At 37.4% G+C, this 20,063-nt stretch overlaps 1 protein-coding gene across 2 annotated transcripts in view; it reads left to right on the top strand.

The window, feature by feature from the left end:
* The window catches only part of LOC145983967 (tyrosine-protein kinase transmembrane receptor Ror2-like), a 607,910-nt gene that overhangs the window by 247,677 nt on the left and 340,170 nt on the right, over window positions 1–20,063 (top strand). Inside the window, exon 3 of one of the 2 annotated variants that reach the window (XM_083117191.1) lies at window positions 13,792–14,067. The exons of the other annotated variant lie outside the window; for it this stretch is intronic. Within the exon in view, the coding sequence (XP_082973317.1) occupies window positions 13,792–14,067 (276 nt within the window). The remainder of the gene's footprint in view (window positions 1–13,791; window positions 14,068–20,063) is intronic. 2 annotated transcript variants of the gene reach the window in all.

The raw sequence follows: 20,063 nt of genomic DNA, 5'->3' as shown, positions 1-20,063 counted from the left end.
AAATGTTTAACTCACGTTGAAATACTCCCACACATCCACATCCCTGGAGCACATAGTGGTTCGGATCTCACTTTAAACTGTAGGTCCAGTCCCGATTATCCTTACTGTGCATAAAGTGGACTTAAAACACCAAATCAATCAATCACATCCCTGGACGGCAGGAATATTGTATTAACACAAACAATGAAAAGGGTGATGTGCTCTAATTGTGATCATTGTTGAATTGATAAAGGGTGGTGAAGGATCTGCCTTCTATCTCGGTTGACATTTAATGGGAAAATTCTGCTTGAAGAATATTAGCGTTTCCTTGGATACTTCGGTTACCAATAACAGAAGTGGTAACCATGGCCGTATTTTCCAAATAGTCCGATATCACTAACTGACAATTCTGGTCTTCCAATGGATTTCGATTGCTTCAAAGCTTTTGTTTCAGTGATTGCCCAACCGGATGAATTCGTACTAACTCCTAATATGAAGATATCTCAACCTTAATATTACACACTCTCTCCTCTCCAATTTTTTAACTCCTCTTGTAAAGTCCATGACTTGATGCCGACAAATGTGAAGAATAACTGTTACGTGGGTTGTAAAGAAAGTAGTGGCAACACTGTCAGGAAAAAGTAATGACATCGTGCATGTGCTATCAGGCAGTGAGCAATGTCGGTGTGGAGCCATGCTGTTGTGTGGAGTGTCAAAAGTAGTCAGTGCAGCGAGTGCTGTTGTGTATGTAGGAGGTTGAAAGGAACACCATTTTCTGTACTGCTCTAAAACATGTTTACAAAGGTAGAACAGTGATTGTGGATCAAAATCCAGGTTTTGTCATGGCAAAACTGCACAAGAATGTGAAGCCTGAAGCAACATTAACTAGCCTTACCTGATGGTTGCACAATGGTGACAATATCGGGAACCCAACATGATGCAATTTTCCTCATGTTGAGATTGTTCTCACGGACGCATCGCAACCTCCTAAAGAAATGCACTTCCGCATTATGCAACCATCAGATACGGCTAAGTATTGTTGCTACAGGCTTCATGCAAGTCTTTCTGACATTGTCGTGCATTTTATTCCACAGGCAACCTGGATTTTGATCCACAATCAATGTTCTACCTTTGTAAACATGTTCTAGAGCAGTACAGGAAATGGTGTTCATTTCAACGTCGTACATACAACACAGCACACTCTGCACCGACCACTTTTGGCACTCCACACATCTACATGGGCCCAAACTGACATTGCTCACTGCCTGATAGCACATGCACGCTGTTATCACCTTTTCCTGACAGTGTTGACACTACTTTATTTACAACCCACGTATTTCGCACCCAAGGTTGTAACTTCAGCATATATAGCTTGAGGTTTTCACTCTCATAATAGCAGTTCATCGCAATCCATTTTCTGTGCTAACACATCAACAATACTTAAGGGCATAGTAATGAAACACGACGGATATATTGTAATTTCATTGTGCAAGGAGTTGCCTGCCTTGAGTAACTCAGTCTAGAATCTAGAATTTTGTTCATCACATACTCAAACATGGGAAAATATATTTTCTAATTAATAGTGCAAGACAATACTTATTATTCTCATTGATTTCCATTTTATTTTCATGTAGCTTTTTTTTAGGTTGTAGCGACGATGAGAGTGATGACTGGACAAAAGTGTCTAAAGAGCTTGTATAAATAAATCCCAATGTTTTGATGGGACTTGAACCGGGAACCTTCGTTGAGAAGATCGTGAATCGAGCATTCAACAACTACCTAAGCCACCGAGGCAGCATTTATTCACCGTTTACTCGTATTTAGCTTACATTTTCAAAATTTCGTTTTCTGATAATTAAACCACTCCTGAAATCTATTTCTATTGGTTATTTCAAGACAATGATCAGTTACAAGAAAGATGCCTTGATTTTAGTCACAAGTGTGCCCGTGAAGTCAATAAAGTCTTAAAAATTATTTTCTTGATGTGATTTTCGATTAGATGTGATAAAATTATTATCGAGCCATCTGCTTCTTTTAAAAGTCGAATATATAGATAGGGACACAGCAGGGGAAAGTTGTTTAGAAGGCCGTCTTTTCATTTGTAACGTACGTATCTTGTATGTGGATTTTTCATGGTTTTCTACGATAGAAATGGGCAATTGTTATATATTTAATATCTCGTGCCAAATGAACTCTCTTTTTATCATTTACATTGTACATTTATAACTACTTCAGAGAAAAATGTTTTCGAGTTGAAAACCAATTACTTATTTCTGATCATTAACGGCAGCATCTCGCTACTTGTGAATGTCTGTTCTACACTCTGTCCATTAAATGATTTTTCACCATGACAACAATACTTGATATGGGTTCTTTAATGGCTTTCAAGCCGCATTTCTCTGTTTATCTCAGTTGAGTTTGGATTACAATATTATATTTGAAAAATCATACCAGACTGATTGTATAAACTACATGCAAAGATAGAATATCTTTCCGTTTTTCCAATTTTGTTTTATGTGGATGCATCTTTATGTATATCCTGTTCGTTCATGCATGTGAAAATATCATTTATCGAAATTATGTGCAAATTTCATGCACTAGTATTTTCAGCAAAAGTTATCGGTGTTAATTAATATGTGCTAGTTATTTTTAGCTAAGCACAACACCTGTGTGGTATGACTCTTATTATGACACACTACAAAGCTGATGTGTTCTTGGATTTGAATTCCGAATTATGCATGGATTTTTTTATGTGCAGTTATTGCCTTATTTATTTCATTATATTCACGTTCATAATCGCGATTGAAACTGTAAAGCGAAAAAGGTGACGTAAAGTATCTAACTTCGTTATTAATTCTTCATTCATTCATTCAGATTCACTACATGCTATTCCAAGTTTTGTTGTCAAAATGCTGAAATTGAGAGAGAGAAAGTAAAGTTTTGTGATTGCTATCATGTCGAGATTTATGTTTCTTGTGGCCAACAAGTTGATGTGGTCACAGTGATTATGTCGGTAAAATAAATAAAAAAAGAGTTATTATTGTCAAATTATCTAGGTTAGCAACATTAGAAGTTCCTTTTTTTTTATAAGTCTGCTCATGGGCACATGTTTGCATGTAATCGTAAGAAACAACATGAATGTTAATAATGGTTTCATAAGGGTAATTTCAATTGTATATACAGTATAATATGTTGGCCGAGTTAACCGTATATTTGTTTTTGTTATTAATTTGTTTCTCTTCAGCATTTGAATTGTAGAGACCAAATGTGTTGTAATTAATTTGCAAGTGGTGAAAAACTACGTTCTCAGGTCAGCGGCATCAGTTGGTTTGTGGGTAATGAGGTTGAGATGAGTCTAGTCTACATCCCGAGAATTCGACCACGAATGCGAGAGGCGACTGTTTATATGTCTCTCCTCGCTTTAATACGTAATTATGTGATTCTGGTATAACACGGTGCCTTTGATCCCGTCTTGATGTCCAGTGGACACCAACCACGAGTAGAGGGGTAAAAACCTTATGCAAACAACCAAGTTAAATCAAAAACCGTGCACCCTTGCGCTTAGCTTTGACACGTAATAACACAACTTGCCCTACAGAGATAACCACAAGTGACAGAGCATTTGGGTATTTAGTTAGTGACATCTATCATTTGCTGGAGGGCGTTTCCTTCATTAGCGTCAGTAGTGGGAAGAATATTTTAAAGGGATAAAGTTGCTTCTTGATCGAAATTTTTCCAAATGGGAAAACGAAGTATGGAAACTTTAAAAATGAAAACTTTATAGATTTTTTGTTGCGTTTGTTAACACAGAAATTAGTTTTAAATCAAGATTACTCCGGAAAGAAACATTTTAGTGTTTAAAGTAAGATTTAAGGTATTTTTGAGTAAGCCATGACATTGCATTAAAAACAGCAATTATAGTTGTTTCATAATTTTACAAACAACTACAAATATTTATAAATAATAACTCACATAAGTGTTGTTTTTTATTCTTTCATGGTGAATTTTTCTCACAGAAATATCATCTTCTGGCTAGTTAATAAACAACGAAGAAAACGGTGAATTTACAGATTTTTAATATGTATTTAGTACAACCTTAATATATTTCGTTTGAAAAAATTGTAGGAAAGTGTGACGTGTTACTTTTTAAGGAATAAAGCTTACAAGTTTGAACTATTTTATTATTTTGTGCTGGCAGTGATGCATCTGTATTACACCTGACTACCACATGGGAGACCCCAGTCAGATTCCCATGGCGAGTGATATCATAACAGATATGAATTCTTGCATCAACGTCCCTGCATAAGCAGCCCTGGGTCTCACTTAGCCTCTCATCAATAGGTACCCGGGGCGCGTATTTCACATATGCACATTGAAATAGAGATTGGAGGCGTGGCTTGTAATGGAGAAGTTTCTGGTTGGTTGGTCATTTTTTTCTTTATTGAGCACTTATATGGCTTGCTTAACAATTAACTACATGCTTGAACTTGTTCAATGATGTAAACCACTTATATTTTCCTTTTCTATTTATTTTCTACTTTTTATACATTGCTTTGATCTTTTCTACATCTTTCTATTGTAGTTCACTTTCACTAAATCCATACTTATCCTCCAGCGATTTATTTATATTCCTTCACCTTGTGCTGCCATCTACTTTTCTTTTTTGAAACTCCTCTCTTTTCATCTTGTGTTGTTTCCAGTATGTAATATCTGGTTTGTAACAACTTTTTATAAAACAAATAGCAGCGCGCTTATATAGTCGAAATTAAGGTTTTGGCGCTACTCAAGGTTTTGACAGTTTTTTAAAGTAGGAATTAAAAATGCTCCTTGTTTGCATCTGACGAAAAGCGGAAAATGACCCAATATATTAAATAATTGTATAAGAATTTTCATCGAACGCAACATTTTAAAAATTATTACGTCTTTTATTTCCAATAAGAAAGTCTATTCGGTTTTCGAGTATTGATTACTATCCGATTGCGTTGTATTTTTCCCACTAGATGGTTCTGCTTGTAGTCTGTGGTTTACAGAAAGTGTTCGCACAAGTCAATGAAATAAATGCCAGTGTTCTATCCTATATCATTGAGGCAGTCTGCTAGCCAATAGGGAGCATTCATACACAAACCACGCCCACAATCTCTATTTCAATGTGCACATGTGAAATACGCACCCGGGGCAACCCTTGGGGGGAGGGGGCTGATGGTGGTCAGGACATGAAGCTAGGCACATCACTTCCATTATGACAGTGGTGTTCTACCTCTACACCTCCTATGTACAGTCACCGGCAATAAAATGGGACATCTAAACCCTGAAATTCTCGCGTATGTGTATTGGCTAAATACTATGGCGTTGGTAGAAGTTGACATTGAAAATTTGCTATTAAAATCCACTTATCGCCGTAGAGTTAGGCAACACACAGAACGCCTTGCAGGAAAGGGAGTGTTTAAGGATCTAGGTGTCCCATTTTTATTGCCGGTGACTGTACCTTTATAGCACGCTGATGGACAGGGTAGGTCTTTGCCTTTCTTTACTCTCCCACCTTCAATTATTGAGATGTTGATTGCTGTTTGAGAACATCGGAGACACTTGTAAGGCACTGGTGATGACAGTGTTCACTGTAATAGTACAGGCCTTACGTCATGGAATGTTAATCCCAAAATGCGTGCCTGTGGGAAACGTTCCCTTCTTGTCAACCCTTGTGAAATCCTCATTCAACTCGATGAGTGTAATATTAATTGTACCAGTATCTTGTATTTTTTTCTACTCGAACAATGAGCATTGGCAAAATTACAGAAATTTTGGCAAGAATGAAGCTTTTCTTTCCATACTGTTCACAAATGCTGCTCAGTAACTTAATGTAAGGAGAGTATTAATTCATTAAGAAACTAGCTTGTAACCATGTCGCACTGGCATTTCAGCTATCATTATTTAATAATGATAGCAGTTGGCACTAATGTAGATAGATAGCATTTCTTAACGGAGCCAGAACGGCGTTGTGGAGGACTAAACTTTAAGTATTGTTTCATGATACCAAGAAAAGCGGTCGGTGAAAATCTGAAAACTGAAATTGACATAACGTATTCGTTGGGGAAGAATTGGTTTTATACTTCTTTTTTTTTAGCAAGACTTAAAAGTGTATACAACAAATTAGACACTATAAAATTATGGAAATTTTTAACACCAAAACCCTTATTGTAAATCCTTGTACATCATATTGGTATCACAAAACAGCAGAGGGAAATCTTACAATAATCCCAAGCTTCTAAATTCTTTCTTGTGAAGCAACTCGAAATGTGAACAATAAGAGAAAGACGTATCATTGTGTTCCTGTAGAGCAGCATCCCTGGATTTCACGATGAGTTTGATCTAGGTCGTTAATATTTTTTTCTAATGCATCTGTATTGCGTCGCTCTTCCGCTTTTGAGGTTAATTAAGTTGGCACGGACGAACGATGTACGAAATTGATGAGAGGACACGCACAAGTGGCTTATGCCCACGTTAAGACTAAAACCTGGAACCTTCGGTGGCGAGATCGTGAACAGACCACGGAACGCGCTTGGCCACCGAGGTGGCTTGGGCTCTACGTGGAAAATAACAAGTAATATTAAAAGTTTCAACAGTCCTCCATCCCCTTCATTCTCGTGTGCGAGGAAATTACTACAAGTAAGCTCGAATAATTACATCTTTCCCACGCATCCTCTTGAAATTAAAGGGTAAAACGTTTATTATGTTCACTCAATCTTTCAGTGCACTTATCTTCCATCTCGTTTCGTGGCTACGCACGCGATACACAGGAACCTGTCAACTACTCGCAGATTATGCTCACACGTGCGTGCACAAAACAAAACACGCTCACACGTAAGCAAACACGTACCTAGGGTAATTTATGCAACTCTTTCAGTATTAGCAAAAGGGTAATAATTATTATATTTTATAGGAGCACGATATTTTTTCCCTATATATGAGCCACACGGCTGGTTTTATTCGGAATAATACACAAATGAAAGTCAGTATGAAATAACAAATAAATATTAATAATGAACGAGAAACGGAGAGTAAGCAAAATATGCTCAAAGCTCGGATGTCAATAAAATACATTTCTACTACAGTAACTTCTAAAAAAAATGATGAAATTTTGAACTCCGGAAAAGTTAATAAAGTTAATTTTGAGAGCAAGCCAGGTTCTCGGTTTTATAGCCAAGCGTACACAAACCAACGGAGCTCCGCCCCCCCCCCCCCCCAAACAATATGGTGGTACAGTTGCTTGATAATATGCCCACAATATATGCACAAAAGGACCTCGATTGAGTGTTCGACGATGTACTCAATCGCCACTTCAATGTATTTTCTACGATAATTATTAAACTATCGGTAGATGTATGTTATTTACGAAAAATAACTATACTCCGTCCCAGGAGTCTGTGGAGCAAGCTAGCGAAACAAACTCTCTGCGCAAGTACCGACTCCAGAGGGATCGACCAATGAACGCGCAAGAGAGAAGGAGATTACGTGGAGGAGGCAACGCGGTTACCAGCAGCACGTACTGCTTCACTCCGCTCACTCACTTTCTCTCCTTCTCTACCGGTATGCGCGGCGTTGCTCCACAGACTCCTGGAACCCAGTATAGATAATATGAAAATAATAACAATTGAAGAAAGGAAGAACATGAGCATATCAAAGTGTATTTCCCTAAGTTGCAGAAGAAACCTTCCAAATATAATACAAAGGGTAAAGATATTAAGAGCGATATCGAAATGGGTTAAAGATAATATATTCTACATATAACTTCTTTAGATTTCCATATGGGATTTAAGGCGTGACCCTTTATCAAGATACCCAAATGGTAATATCCCTTCTACGTAGTAAACCTTGGATTGCATTTTGCAGAATAGCGAGGCTCTGGCGTGTGGACTTGCAGCCAGTATAAACCGCTCTGGGGTGTCGTCCGTATATGTTTGTGATTGATCCTTCATCGATCTAATTTTTTCACCATTCGTCCTTATCTTCGCGATTAACCAAAAGTGGCAGAAAAGCAAAGTAAAATGAAATTAATCAATTAAGTAATAAACCAGATTCTCGTACATATCAAAAGGTGAAAGGAAACAATTGATACAAGCTTCTTCGTTTTAAAATTAGTTTATCTTTTCCTAAATGCTCTTTGAAGCAGCGATTTGTCTGTAAGTCTGCTTAGAGGGATGCTTTTTATGCTTCACACCCGGATTTGATACCAGGTATAGATAGATGTATACAAATGTTTACCAAGAAATACATTTTGGTATAAAATAGGAGGGTAGATATGCAATTTATGTTAACAATCCTGAATTATATATAGATACTGGTAAGACACATGAGGTAAGTTCCTCGTTCAAGCAGTAACGAAGCACTCGTCCGATGACGTCATCCTGATGGGAGTATGGTTGCAATGGTGATGAATCATAACAGCGTCGGCACTCACCAAACACTGGAAACTGTCACGACGTGTGACCTGTAAAGGGAGTCCCAAGTCGGCTTAAATCCTGGAAAGGTAAGGGAGGGAGAACAAAAGGGAAGGATGCCTGGGTGAAGATAAAGATGATGAAACGCGATCTCGATGGGATGTGATCTCACCACACGGTCTTCTAAAAGCAAACCGTGGGAGAGCTGGTTGTCAGAAGGAAGGTTGATTGCTTCGGTGGTAGTGCTGATTTTCAGCTATGAAAATGCACAGCCCATTCGGCAAAGAAGACAAACATAAAATATAAGAATTGGAAATTTCTTCCTCTGAAGTCTTTCCTGACTATATTTTTTAAATTCTATCCCAATCGTGGAAAGAAAGTTTTACCAACTAGGAGAATATGTTTATTGTCGTTTTTTTCTCACTATTTTCTTGATTTACAAAATCAAACTCAAAATGAAAAGTAAAAAAAAGCACAACATATCAAATATGCATGAAAAATTGGAAATACATATTGGAAGATTGAAAAATGAAGGTTATACTTGCACAATATTGTATTTAAAGGGGAAAATGGATTGCAGTTTTTAGTACATAAATCTTAAATAACGCTATTGTTGTTACAACGAAAGAATTAAAGTTTTTTTAAAAAATATACATCAACATGCGGAAGAAAACCAAGTTTTGAAACCCCTTCTGCTTTTCTACGAGTCCAGCACTGACTATACCGTGCTGAGCGTACCTCTTGTGTTTGTGGACACGTACATTGAAATGCCCGACCCTGTGGCCGAGTGGTTAGCACATCGCGCTGCAACGCCAAGGGTCCCGGGTTCGAATCCCGGTCGGGCTTGGTTGTTTGTGAATGTCCATTCATCAATTTCATCATTTCATCACTCATCCCCATCTTCGCAAATTAGCCAAGAGGCACAAAACGCGAAGTAAAATAAACTAAATCAAATCAAATCAAATCAAACGTACATTGAAACAGTTTCCCATTAACGAGATTTCTGGTCAGAAACTTTCAATATATTATCGTTTTGAATGAAGTGTTGTTATACGAAATGCCAATTTAGTGTCATTCATACGTGTATTGACATTGAACAAAACATCTATCTATTGTTTTGAGGGGTTACTCAGACTTAACGACTCTATGAATCAGACAGAAACGGCTATCTATATACCAGGGCATTTCAAGGAGCTACGGATATATTTTGTTCCACACATAGATAGTTTATCAATTATCACATCTCGTTTAAAATATGAACCTGTGAAAACAAATCGTAGAATTGGTGAAACTCTGTTCTCAGCACTACAAAAATTTTCATATTTTTATAGCCAGTTTCTGATGACGAAACAAGCGATAGTCAGCTAGTCGAAGTTTCTAGAATATACCGGGTGAGTCACCTAAAATTACCACCGGAAATATTTCATGAACAACAATAAATATTGAAAAACTGCTTTCGCAGATATAAATGTATGAGAGGGTCTCATGAAATTAGCGGACACAATACGTTCAACTACGTAAAGAAGTACGATTTTCAACACAAACTTAGTTTTTTTGTGTAATACACATTTTATTGTAACCCGCAGTTGTTGGAACTTAACAACTTTCCAAAGCACAACGCATAGTATTTAGAGGAGTAACATATTTATTACGATACATGAATGGCGTCAAAAGGGGGATATGCATGTTACGACAAGCGACTCAACTTGTGAGAATGTTTGTTTCAAGCGTCAACTTCAGGTTACAATTACTTGAGAACTATTTGACGTATTACAATGTAACAAACGCCATTCTTAATGAATTTTTCCGTACTATCAAATGAGCTAAAAATAAAATGTGGTTTCCATAAAAAAAACTAAGAGAGAGATGAAAAAACTCAAGTTTCAGAATCTTTTTCTTGATGTTTCATTGTATGTCTATTGTATATTATCTATTATATAAACGAGATCTCACCAATGACGTAGTGTCTAAATCAACCCGGATTCATTACGCGGTGGACGTACATTGCACAGTATTTCGGACTGTACTACAAACTTGGATCCTGTTTATGTGAGCATAAGAAATGACAAGATAAACTTGGCCAAACTTTTTTTGGTCCACACTATCGTTTCTTTGTTCAAATTTTTACGAATGCAATATCTGACCTTCACTTATAAAGGGAGAAAATAAGATATTCAAGCTCCTAGCAATTTGATCTATTCTTCTCCGAGTTCCTCGAATTCATCTTCTGTGGAATTGCTCTGTGACCAACCAGGCTATTCATTTCGGTTTGTGTTCACATTCCTGCTTTCGATATTATCCGGAGAATTCTATTCGGTGAGATTTTGCTGCTGCTATCGCTATGGAGTTTTATTCGATGGAGACATCATCGTCCTCTGTAACGGTTCTCTCCGCCATTATCATTCCTTCGTAGGAATCTAATATCTCCAGCGCCAATACCAGACCTTCTTTCCCTTGTATTAGTGTAGATTGCCCTCCCCCCACTCTGTTCCTAGATCTCACATTTCTCAATTTAACGCTTCCACGAACTAAGTACTTGAGACGTTTTATTCTGTGTTCTTCATCATAAGGTATTATTTACAATACACAGCATATTTTCTCCATTTATTTAGTAAGCTGTAGTGCTGAGAAATTTTCGTCTGTTTGAATTGTTGTTTTAAGTCCACTTTATACACAAATAGGCTAATCGGGACTGGACCTACAGTTCAAAGAGATCCCAGCCACTGCAATATGCATCCATAGGGTATCGAACCCGGGACCCCTTAATTACAAGGCAACGACGTTATCACTACGCCATCGTAGATGTTCCTCCTGCTCTGAGAAGTACTCGTACATTTCAGATATTTTGTTGTACAGAACAGGATAATATGCGTGGGTTAATAACACATGGTGAACCTCGCCCAGTCAATACATAAACACACTATTATTGTCTAGTGTTTTGATGAGTCATATCTGACCGTCCATTTAAAGATTGCATGCCAAACGTTACATGCGCATCCCTACTTGTAAAATAAGTTTTCCTAATCTGAAATCATTGGTGTGCACAGAGAATCAATATTCGGCTTTGTCGGTAAATATCCTGTGAGGCAATTTCTTAGTTTATTCCTAGGAAATTGAAATTTGTAATGAGTTCTTGAAATTACTTCACTTCAAGGCTCGATATTTCCACTGAACTTTTGAGTCTAGCTGAAGTTATCAAGCTTCGCGAACATTTCAAATAACTTATTTCCTTTAGAATTTCCCTAAGAGCTTTACTTTATTTTTTTCAGGAATCTTGTTTTGTGAATTTTTTTCCTTGAAAGAAATTTTGGATTCGGAAGCAAACTGCAGTTCTAAAAACAATTTTCCTCTGCCTCGGAGATTTCAGCCATTTGCGGTGGGAGGTCTCATAATTCGTGTTTAAATAATGTGTCATCTTCAAGAAAAGTCGGAAGCTCTTGCCTTTCAGGAACATAAAACCAGGTTGTTTTTTAAAATTATAACATTGCCCTTTACGAATTGAACAAACGTTACAATATGAAACACAATATCTATCTGCCAAGAGGAATACGCAGGGTGCTATGGGTACTATCGTAAGCTTGCTGCACATAAATCCTCCTTTTTGGTAAATGTTGATATGTCTCTTGCTGCTTTCTTAATTTCGGTATTTCAAGATCATGCATCGTAGAGTACCAGAACAGTCCCTGAGTTCTACACTTTTTAAAGTCATAATAACTGATATAAGATGTGAGTGACCGATGATATGTATTTTTAAAAATGATATTGATATATTTGTACGCTTTTAAATATAATTTTAATTACACGTTCATGTTATTTCATAGATACATGTGCACGTAGGTTCTCCCGCTTTTCTTCTTTATGGGAAAGCTTAAGTACCTCATTTTATAATAACATTAACATTTATTAATAGCACGTTTATAGTTCAAATGAAGGAATCAACCGAATTAGAATTTATTATTTTGAAACATATTAAGAGGAGGGTAGTGAGTGCTTTCTTCAGCCTCATAAACAACACACTTGTATCATTTCCTTGTTATTTCCTGATTCTGCTGTAAATGAAACTGCATTCTTACAACTCTTCTATGTGTGTCTTGTTCTTGAGTTGAGTTGAGTTGAATTTAAAATTTTTGGGAGCGTCAGCACTTAGGCTATTTTGCTCCCGTCACATTATACGGGGGCCAACCCCTTACCATTACAAATAACAACTCTAACGTTGCGTAACTAAAAAAAAAAAAAAAATGTTCTGACTTCTGTTAAAAGCTGAGGCTGTAAAGGGGCACTCAGCACACATAAGGACAAAAGAACAGGACAATACAAACAAAATTATACTGGCCATGGGGCCAGTCGCCAGAGCCTCGTTAGTCTTCAGTGCAGGGTGCACTAACGTGAGTGAGGTTGACATTTGGGTGTACTACGTGGAAGGTCACCCCTTACACCCCGTCTTGTTCTTGAAGAGGGATGTAGAGATAATTAATACAAAATATTAACTAGCTATTATGTTCGATTCCCTGGCGAAGAGTTGCGCACCAGGAGGCGTTAATGGTGGTCATAATCCCATTTTGACTCCCCCCCTCCTCTCCAAGTCAAATGCAGGAATTGATGGCAAAATATAGAAGGTACATCAGCTCATGATGTAAAACCTAGGCAGTTCAATGCTGACGGAAATGTTGCCGTGTTTTCCTTTAAATTAAAGTTCCCTTAGTATGCCCCACCAGAGCCGTTGTTATTCAACAAATTGAAAGCTGGCTTACAAATATTCAGCTATTGTTTATCCTCGATATGTTTAAAACAGTATAGTTAAAGCTTGTGTGAATACAAGATAAAAGTTGACATGAACAAGCTTATATTAAGTATACTTTTAATTGTTTATGTTTTGTCGTATAACATGCTGTATTACTTCGAATTCTTAATTTAGAAACTAGAGTATACTTCATCATAAACATTGAGTAGTGGTGTAAATTCTATTATGACGTTCAAAGATAGTTCGTAGTGGTAAAATAATGGTTTTGTCGTAATGCATGGATATATAATATATATTTGTAGTTCTGATATTTAACATCTTTAATTGTTCAATATTTGGATATTTTGAAGTTCCTCTGTTTTTCCTCTATCATCATTTTTTGTTCTTCTGTATAATATCATTCCTGTTAGCATGTTTTATTATTTTCATTTCACTTCTCTCCTTCCACTTTTCCTTGGTATTTTTCGAATAACTTTCTCCTGTGAAAGAAAATATAACTTTTTCACTGTGCAGATTTTCCTCTTGCACGTTCCTTCATAAGTAGTAAATCATCTGACACCGGCACATCTGTGTGTTGTGTTTTTGGTGGTGGTCGTTAGTGGTTGGTGACTTGGTTCTTTTTTTCTGTTCTTTCAGCCCCCCAGATCGCGGTCCACCCCTCGAACGTGACGGCAGTCGTTGGGGGGTCTGCCAGATTCACTTGTGAGGTGACAGGAGACCCTAAGCCCCGAGTGGTATGGCATTCCCGGAAGGTGGGAAAGTTACTCCGAACCGGCTACAACTATCACGTAGGGGAGGGGGGTCACCTGATCTTCACACGTGTGGAGAAGGAAGATGAAGGTCAGTACTGGTGTGTAGCCAGGTATTCAGCTGGATCCCGTCGTTCCCAAGAAGCATATCTCACCGTAGAAGGTAAGATATATCGCATGCATTTTCATGAAAGTAATTGTTATGTAATAACTAGAGCCCGGATCTTTAAATGCAAAAAAATCAAGAAAACCTTAAGTACATTCATGTGCATCACATAATTTTTCATTTTAAACATTACAAGGAAAGTATTGTGAAAAATGGAAGATATACTTTGATTGCATATACACTCACCAGTAGAGAATACTCGAGTCTTTACCTTCACTCATCCCTGACACAGGTTTCTGATTACGAAAGGCATGTAGGAGTATACCACTGTGTATGAACGTTGAAATGCACATCCTCTGCATTTTTGAACAGGCACCAATGATTTTTTCACTTCTTTATTCTTCTGGTGTTTTCTTTCTTTTCTTAGCCTCATTCCATGTTTTAAGGAATTAGGTGCAAAATTCATGTTTAGGTGCAGAGGAGTGTTTTAAGTGCAAATTAGGGACAATAATGTACCACAGAATGGGTTTATGTGGCGATATATAAGATGCGAGATTCCATATATGGAAGCGCTCAACATTATTTTTTTTGTAGGTGCAGCACCTAAAGGTCCGGGCTAGTATTAACATTCTATACTTTTTGCAGTTGTAGAAGTAAACATTTTTAATGTAATTTTTTACCTTCTCTTTACTTGTCTTGAAAGTATAATGTAATAGTATATAACTCAGTCTTAGAGATTAATTCTGATGTTACAAGATAATGATGAAGACAGTTTCACCGATTTACTCTGAATTCAGAAATGTACTAATAATTCAGCAGAAATTAACAGAGAAATATATATTCGCAGAGTATAAATATTTCCTTTGACTGCTCGCTGAGATATAACGTTCGGTGCTTGTGCTAGATTATTAAGATCTCACTGGTAATTGTGAAGAGTAATGGTGTCATTTAGTTCTTACGAAAATTTAAGACTTCGTTTATGTATTTCTTCATGTAGCATTCCCATTTCGTTCACTGAAGTATTGTTCTCTTACCCATTCTCAAATGAAATAGAATAAAAATATTTTTTCTTCAAAATGTTCGAAATTGTTATAGTGGCAAAATGTGACTGCAGTTTTTAGTTTCGCGCCTATGCCAATCTACTACGTCAGCATTATGAACATTACGGAAATTTTGCATTTTATCATGGATCATTTTAATACACAAACATTAAATATTTGTCAGATATGCGTTAATCGATATTAATTACATACAATACGCGTAAATATTCAATGAAAGAGGCTAAAAAGCTTCAACTCCTTCCTCGATAGGCAAGCAAAGAAATATGCATTCTTAACAATGTCATATGTTTTTTTAACTTAATCCATGTATTATCTGGTCACTTAACCAATCTGCCGAAAATATTTGTTTACGTGATATTCGCATTTCTCACAATGTTTCAGATAATAGCATTTTTGTTTACGATGTAAAGTTTTGTGAAAAATGTATTTTTGATTCATTCTGTGCACCTTTAATCTGGACTTCGTACACTTTACGCTGGTTATGAGTCTGCTGGGACGACAACCACTAGTCATCAGCTTTTGTCTGTTAACTTGTTTTGAAGTTCAGGTGTCTGTCTCTGAATACAGCATTTAAGTTTTTGCTTACATTTTGCTTAAAGAAATTAGAATTACACAGTAGCGGTGAAGACAAATATGAGAACTTTAATATTGTATTATGCAGTTCGTTACGGACTAACGAAACCAAAACAACTCGGTGGGACGATCACTTTCTAGAGAAATTAGATATTAAAGGTGAAATAATATGTAGAAACTGGGTAGGTTTATGGCAGAAAATGAGTTACATTCAGTTCATCACGTGAAAAAAGAATGGTATACAGTTCATACAGGAGAAATATCTTCCATTAAATTTCATGAAAACCGTTTTGTGTGTTCAATAGTTATAATGCAGTAGCGCTTCGTAAATTGTGATTGATTGATTGCTTGAGTTGGTATATTAAGTCTACTTCATGCACAGTAAGGCGAATTGGGACCGCACCTACAGTTTAATGTGGGATCCGAACCACTATATGTCTGCATCGTAAATTGTGATCCATAAAAATGGGAGATTTTTCTGCCTATATAAATACAACGTAAATTCAATTTCGATACAAGGATTCTCTCAATATATCAACCAGGTCACTTAGCGATAGGCTATGGAGCTTTCGAGAGCTACCAAAGCACTTATCTTCATCAACAATCATGTAATTACTTGGGGACTTCAATCCATGAAGATGAGAGTGACATAAGAAATCAACCACAAAACAAGTAGCATATTAACAAACTTAGTAAACTTGGTTTGTTCTGGACTACCGAACAATCCCGGTACCAGATCCTGCAACTTACATTGTAACTTGCAGGAATGTATACGAGGGCAATTCGGAAAAAAACCTCCGTTTGGTTATCAATGACATACATTCGTAGATACAGAACTTGTATTATATACATTTGAAACTTAGAACATGACATTACTTTTCAACATAATCACCATTCAAATTGAGGCACTTGTCATAACCAGAGTTAGGATTTTTAGGGGAAAATTTCATTGGGAAAAAGGAAGGGAAAAGGTGCTAAAATAAGACCCAAAAAGGGGCAAAAAAGGTGCTGATTGGGGAAAAAAAAGATGCTGATAATTATACTACTTACTAAAACTTTCCCTCATATTTTATTAGTCTAAGCTATTCACTCGAAGCTGTGTACACATCACACACATAGGTTGTGTTACAGTTATTCACCAGTCAGGGAAAAACACAAAGCTGTTGTACCTTACAACATTAAGCATTTCCAAATTTTTAAAAGTGAGTTTGTTTCTTTTCGGAGATAAAATATATTTATATAAGCTGAAGCTTCTCTCTACATCCACAGAAACAAGTGGGGCAAATTTAGTATTCACTCGGAATGGCAACTCTGTGCAAGTGGCAAATTCAACAACATCTGGATTCTTGTCAAGACTAGCCTCAAGTTTGTCTCTGGCAAAACCATCTAACTGCCCCTCACAGTAGTAAATGTAGTAAAGATATCCAATTGTTTTTCCTTTTGGATGCCTTGTTCTTCTAAGCTTTGATGGCTGTCGACAGGCACATGTAGGAATGTACACAAAATAATTCTTTTTGCAAATGATCTATCTTGTCTGGGAGGAGAAGTTGCTGTGTCTTGGAAATTGCACCTGCGTCGGTTAAATCCAGGGAAAGCACAAACTCCTTAATTTTTTCAAAATTTTCAGACAGAAATGCAGCACACTCAATCCATGATCCCAGAGAGTAATGATGGGGAAATGTGGCAGGGGCAGGCAGGTAGTTTCTCTGTAGGCAAAAATGTGACTCGGGTCCTTAAGGAGTATTTTTTTCAGATCAGATATGAACTCATTTACAATGTTGTATTCGTTCCTAATAGATTCAGAAACCCTGTGAAGGCATGAGCCAAACAGGTTACATGCTTTAACTTAGGGAACAACGGCTTCAATTAGTTAAATGCCGAAAGAATGTAGGGAGCCTGGTCAGTAACTACAACAACAACTTTTTCGAACTGAATTCCACCAGGCCACAGTTTTTGACAGAAATCCATAAATGACTGCATCACTGTACTGGCATTGGTTTTCTGCAACTCTTACATGTTTATTAACATGGGCTTAACTTCCTCACCTGTCAGAGGAAACCAAAATGTTCAAAACATTGAGTCTGTCTCATCCAGAATGACACCTATATCGCAATCTGACACTTTCACCATAATTTTACGAACAGTTTCTTCATACACAGGTTAAATATAGTTTTTCCTTAACGTACTCTCATCGGGCACTCACAACCGTGTGTACTTTTCAAGGAACCCTTTCAAGGCCGGATGGTTCACCTTGTTGAGTGGAATCCCCGCCTGTGTAAAAGATGCACACAAGTCAACATTATACGGCGTACGCTTTTAGAAGGAACATGAGTTCGGCCAATACCCAGCCAGTGCTACTGCACTGTTGCCAAACTAACTGCTAACGCAAGGGAAGGACAGAAAATGCGCGATGTATCCATTATTTTGATAATGCATGCACAGTATATATGACTATAAGTACAGTGAAATAATATAGAGAATATTTCTACACAGGATTATAATATCATATCACTGTAGCATATACGAGAAACCCATACCTGAAAGAAGCTTGAAGGTATTTATTGTAGAGGAACTGCCAGGTCATCATCACCGCTCTCGTCGTCTTCCTCGGTCTCCGTGTCACTGATTTCACTCATTTCCGAGTCACTCTCCTGGAAGTTAATGATTAGATTTTGCACAATGCTGTCTCGGGCCACTTCATTGTGAAAATCCTTCCTGAAGCTTTTCGACGTGCGAAGATTATCACCAGCCGCTCTCAAGTTGTGCATTGTTCTCAAAAATGTAATTCTCGCGGCAACTATATCACCCCCTTCTAACAGAAATGTATGCCCATCGTTGGGTTTTTTTATATTTAAAGCCCAACAGTTTTAGTTTTAACCCCATAGAAGTAGAGGAACCAGTGTAATTAATTCTTTCCCTCATGACGCACAATCATCTAAGCTAGTAACACTTTTGTTTTCTGGCATGTTTCCCAGGAGATTTAAATAGGGTTCACCGATTTATGTGGTAGATGTTTTATCCTGTTGTACAATACGCGACACAGTATGGACACTTACACCACACGCTTTAGCCGTAAGTTCTCTACTATGTGAAAACACTGGTTCAGCACGCACTTCTTCCGACACCAATTCCTTGAAGTACGAATAGACTTCAAAAAGAATATTTCTCCCTTGTGAATGCATTATTGTACCCTTGGTACCTGTACTACTGGTGCCAGGTTTCGAGAGGAACATTATTTAAAATAAAAAGAACACACGGAACACACACTATTGCACGAGAGGGCTGTATTTAATCTTTTCACAAACTGTTTTTTTGTGGCGCACGAGTGAACGATAAGCGAATATTTTTACACCGGCCCTGCTACGAAAACTCTGAACTCAAAGTGACCCAGACTTTCAATGTTCGAGAACGCCCAGAACAATGAAGGGTCATTGTTTATATCGAGACGAATTTAACACCCACAGTTTTCTCTAGACACAACAACTCAGCTGCGTCAACACGGTGGCAACGAAAAAACAGGCGGAGGGAAATGAAAGGTGATGTTTCCCTTGTTTCTTCAAGGAACGATAACTCCAGCTGTAGGCAACGGAAATTCATGGGACTTGGACAGTAAGGTTCAAAATGTCTTTCCCCATCTTATGATGAACCTTAAAATTGCAAGTTTTATGAAAACTTCTTGCGCGCAAGTAAAATACAGATCACGGCTTTTAACTTCCGCGCCGCAGTCTCCTAACTGTACAACGTTGCACTCCTGCTATTGGCTGATCGCCACGCACACCCTCTGCGTGGCCCCGCCCGATATCGCTTCTAAAAGCGTGCGTCGTATAAATTCCTTTAAATTTTGGTTCTTGGAAGCACACTACTCAAATGCATTGCGTAAGAGAGGCTGCCGAGATTTACTTCCTTGCAGATTCTTGTTCTTTTGATGCTTAGAGCTGGAAATATGTTGCTGGATGCGATCTCTCTGGTGTTTTTAATCTAATGTGATTCCCGTATCACAAACCGTGCAACGAATAACAGTTCCATCACTTTCCTTCTATCTTAAAAAAAATAACGGCGATTTGGTGCATATCAGTAGCGGTCTTTCCATTGTTGATTTCAAATAGGCAACAATCAAGCACAGTTTAAATACATTCAATTTCAGTTAACAATGTGAAAACATCTTAAAGAGAAAAGTGTCCCGAAAAAAGAAAATAAAAATTCAATGATTTGCTGAGGAAGTATATTTAACATCACCAGTAAAAGGACACAAAAAGGGGAGGAAAAGCGATTAAGAACACGAAAAAGGGGGAAAATAGATAAATGTCCCAGAAAAGGGAGGGAAGGGGAAAGGTTATCAAAAAAGGGGAAAAAAGGTGCTGGAAAATTAGCTCCATTCTCACCTTGAGGCAACATTTCACACACTGAGTCCTTCCAGAG

The sequence above is a fragment of the Lepisma saccharinum genome, chromosome 2 (assembly GCF_977018435.1).
Source record: "Lepisma saccharinum chromosome 2, izLepSacc3.1, whole genome shotgun sequence".
In the NCBI taxonomy this organism is placed as follows: Eukaryota; Metazoa; Arthropoda; class Insecta; order Zygentoma; family Lepismatidae; genus Lepisma; species Lepisma saccharinum.
The sequence above is the reverse complement of the archived record's forward strand: the minus strand, read 5'-3'. Positions and strand labels throughout refer to the sequence as shown.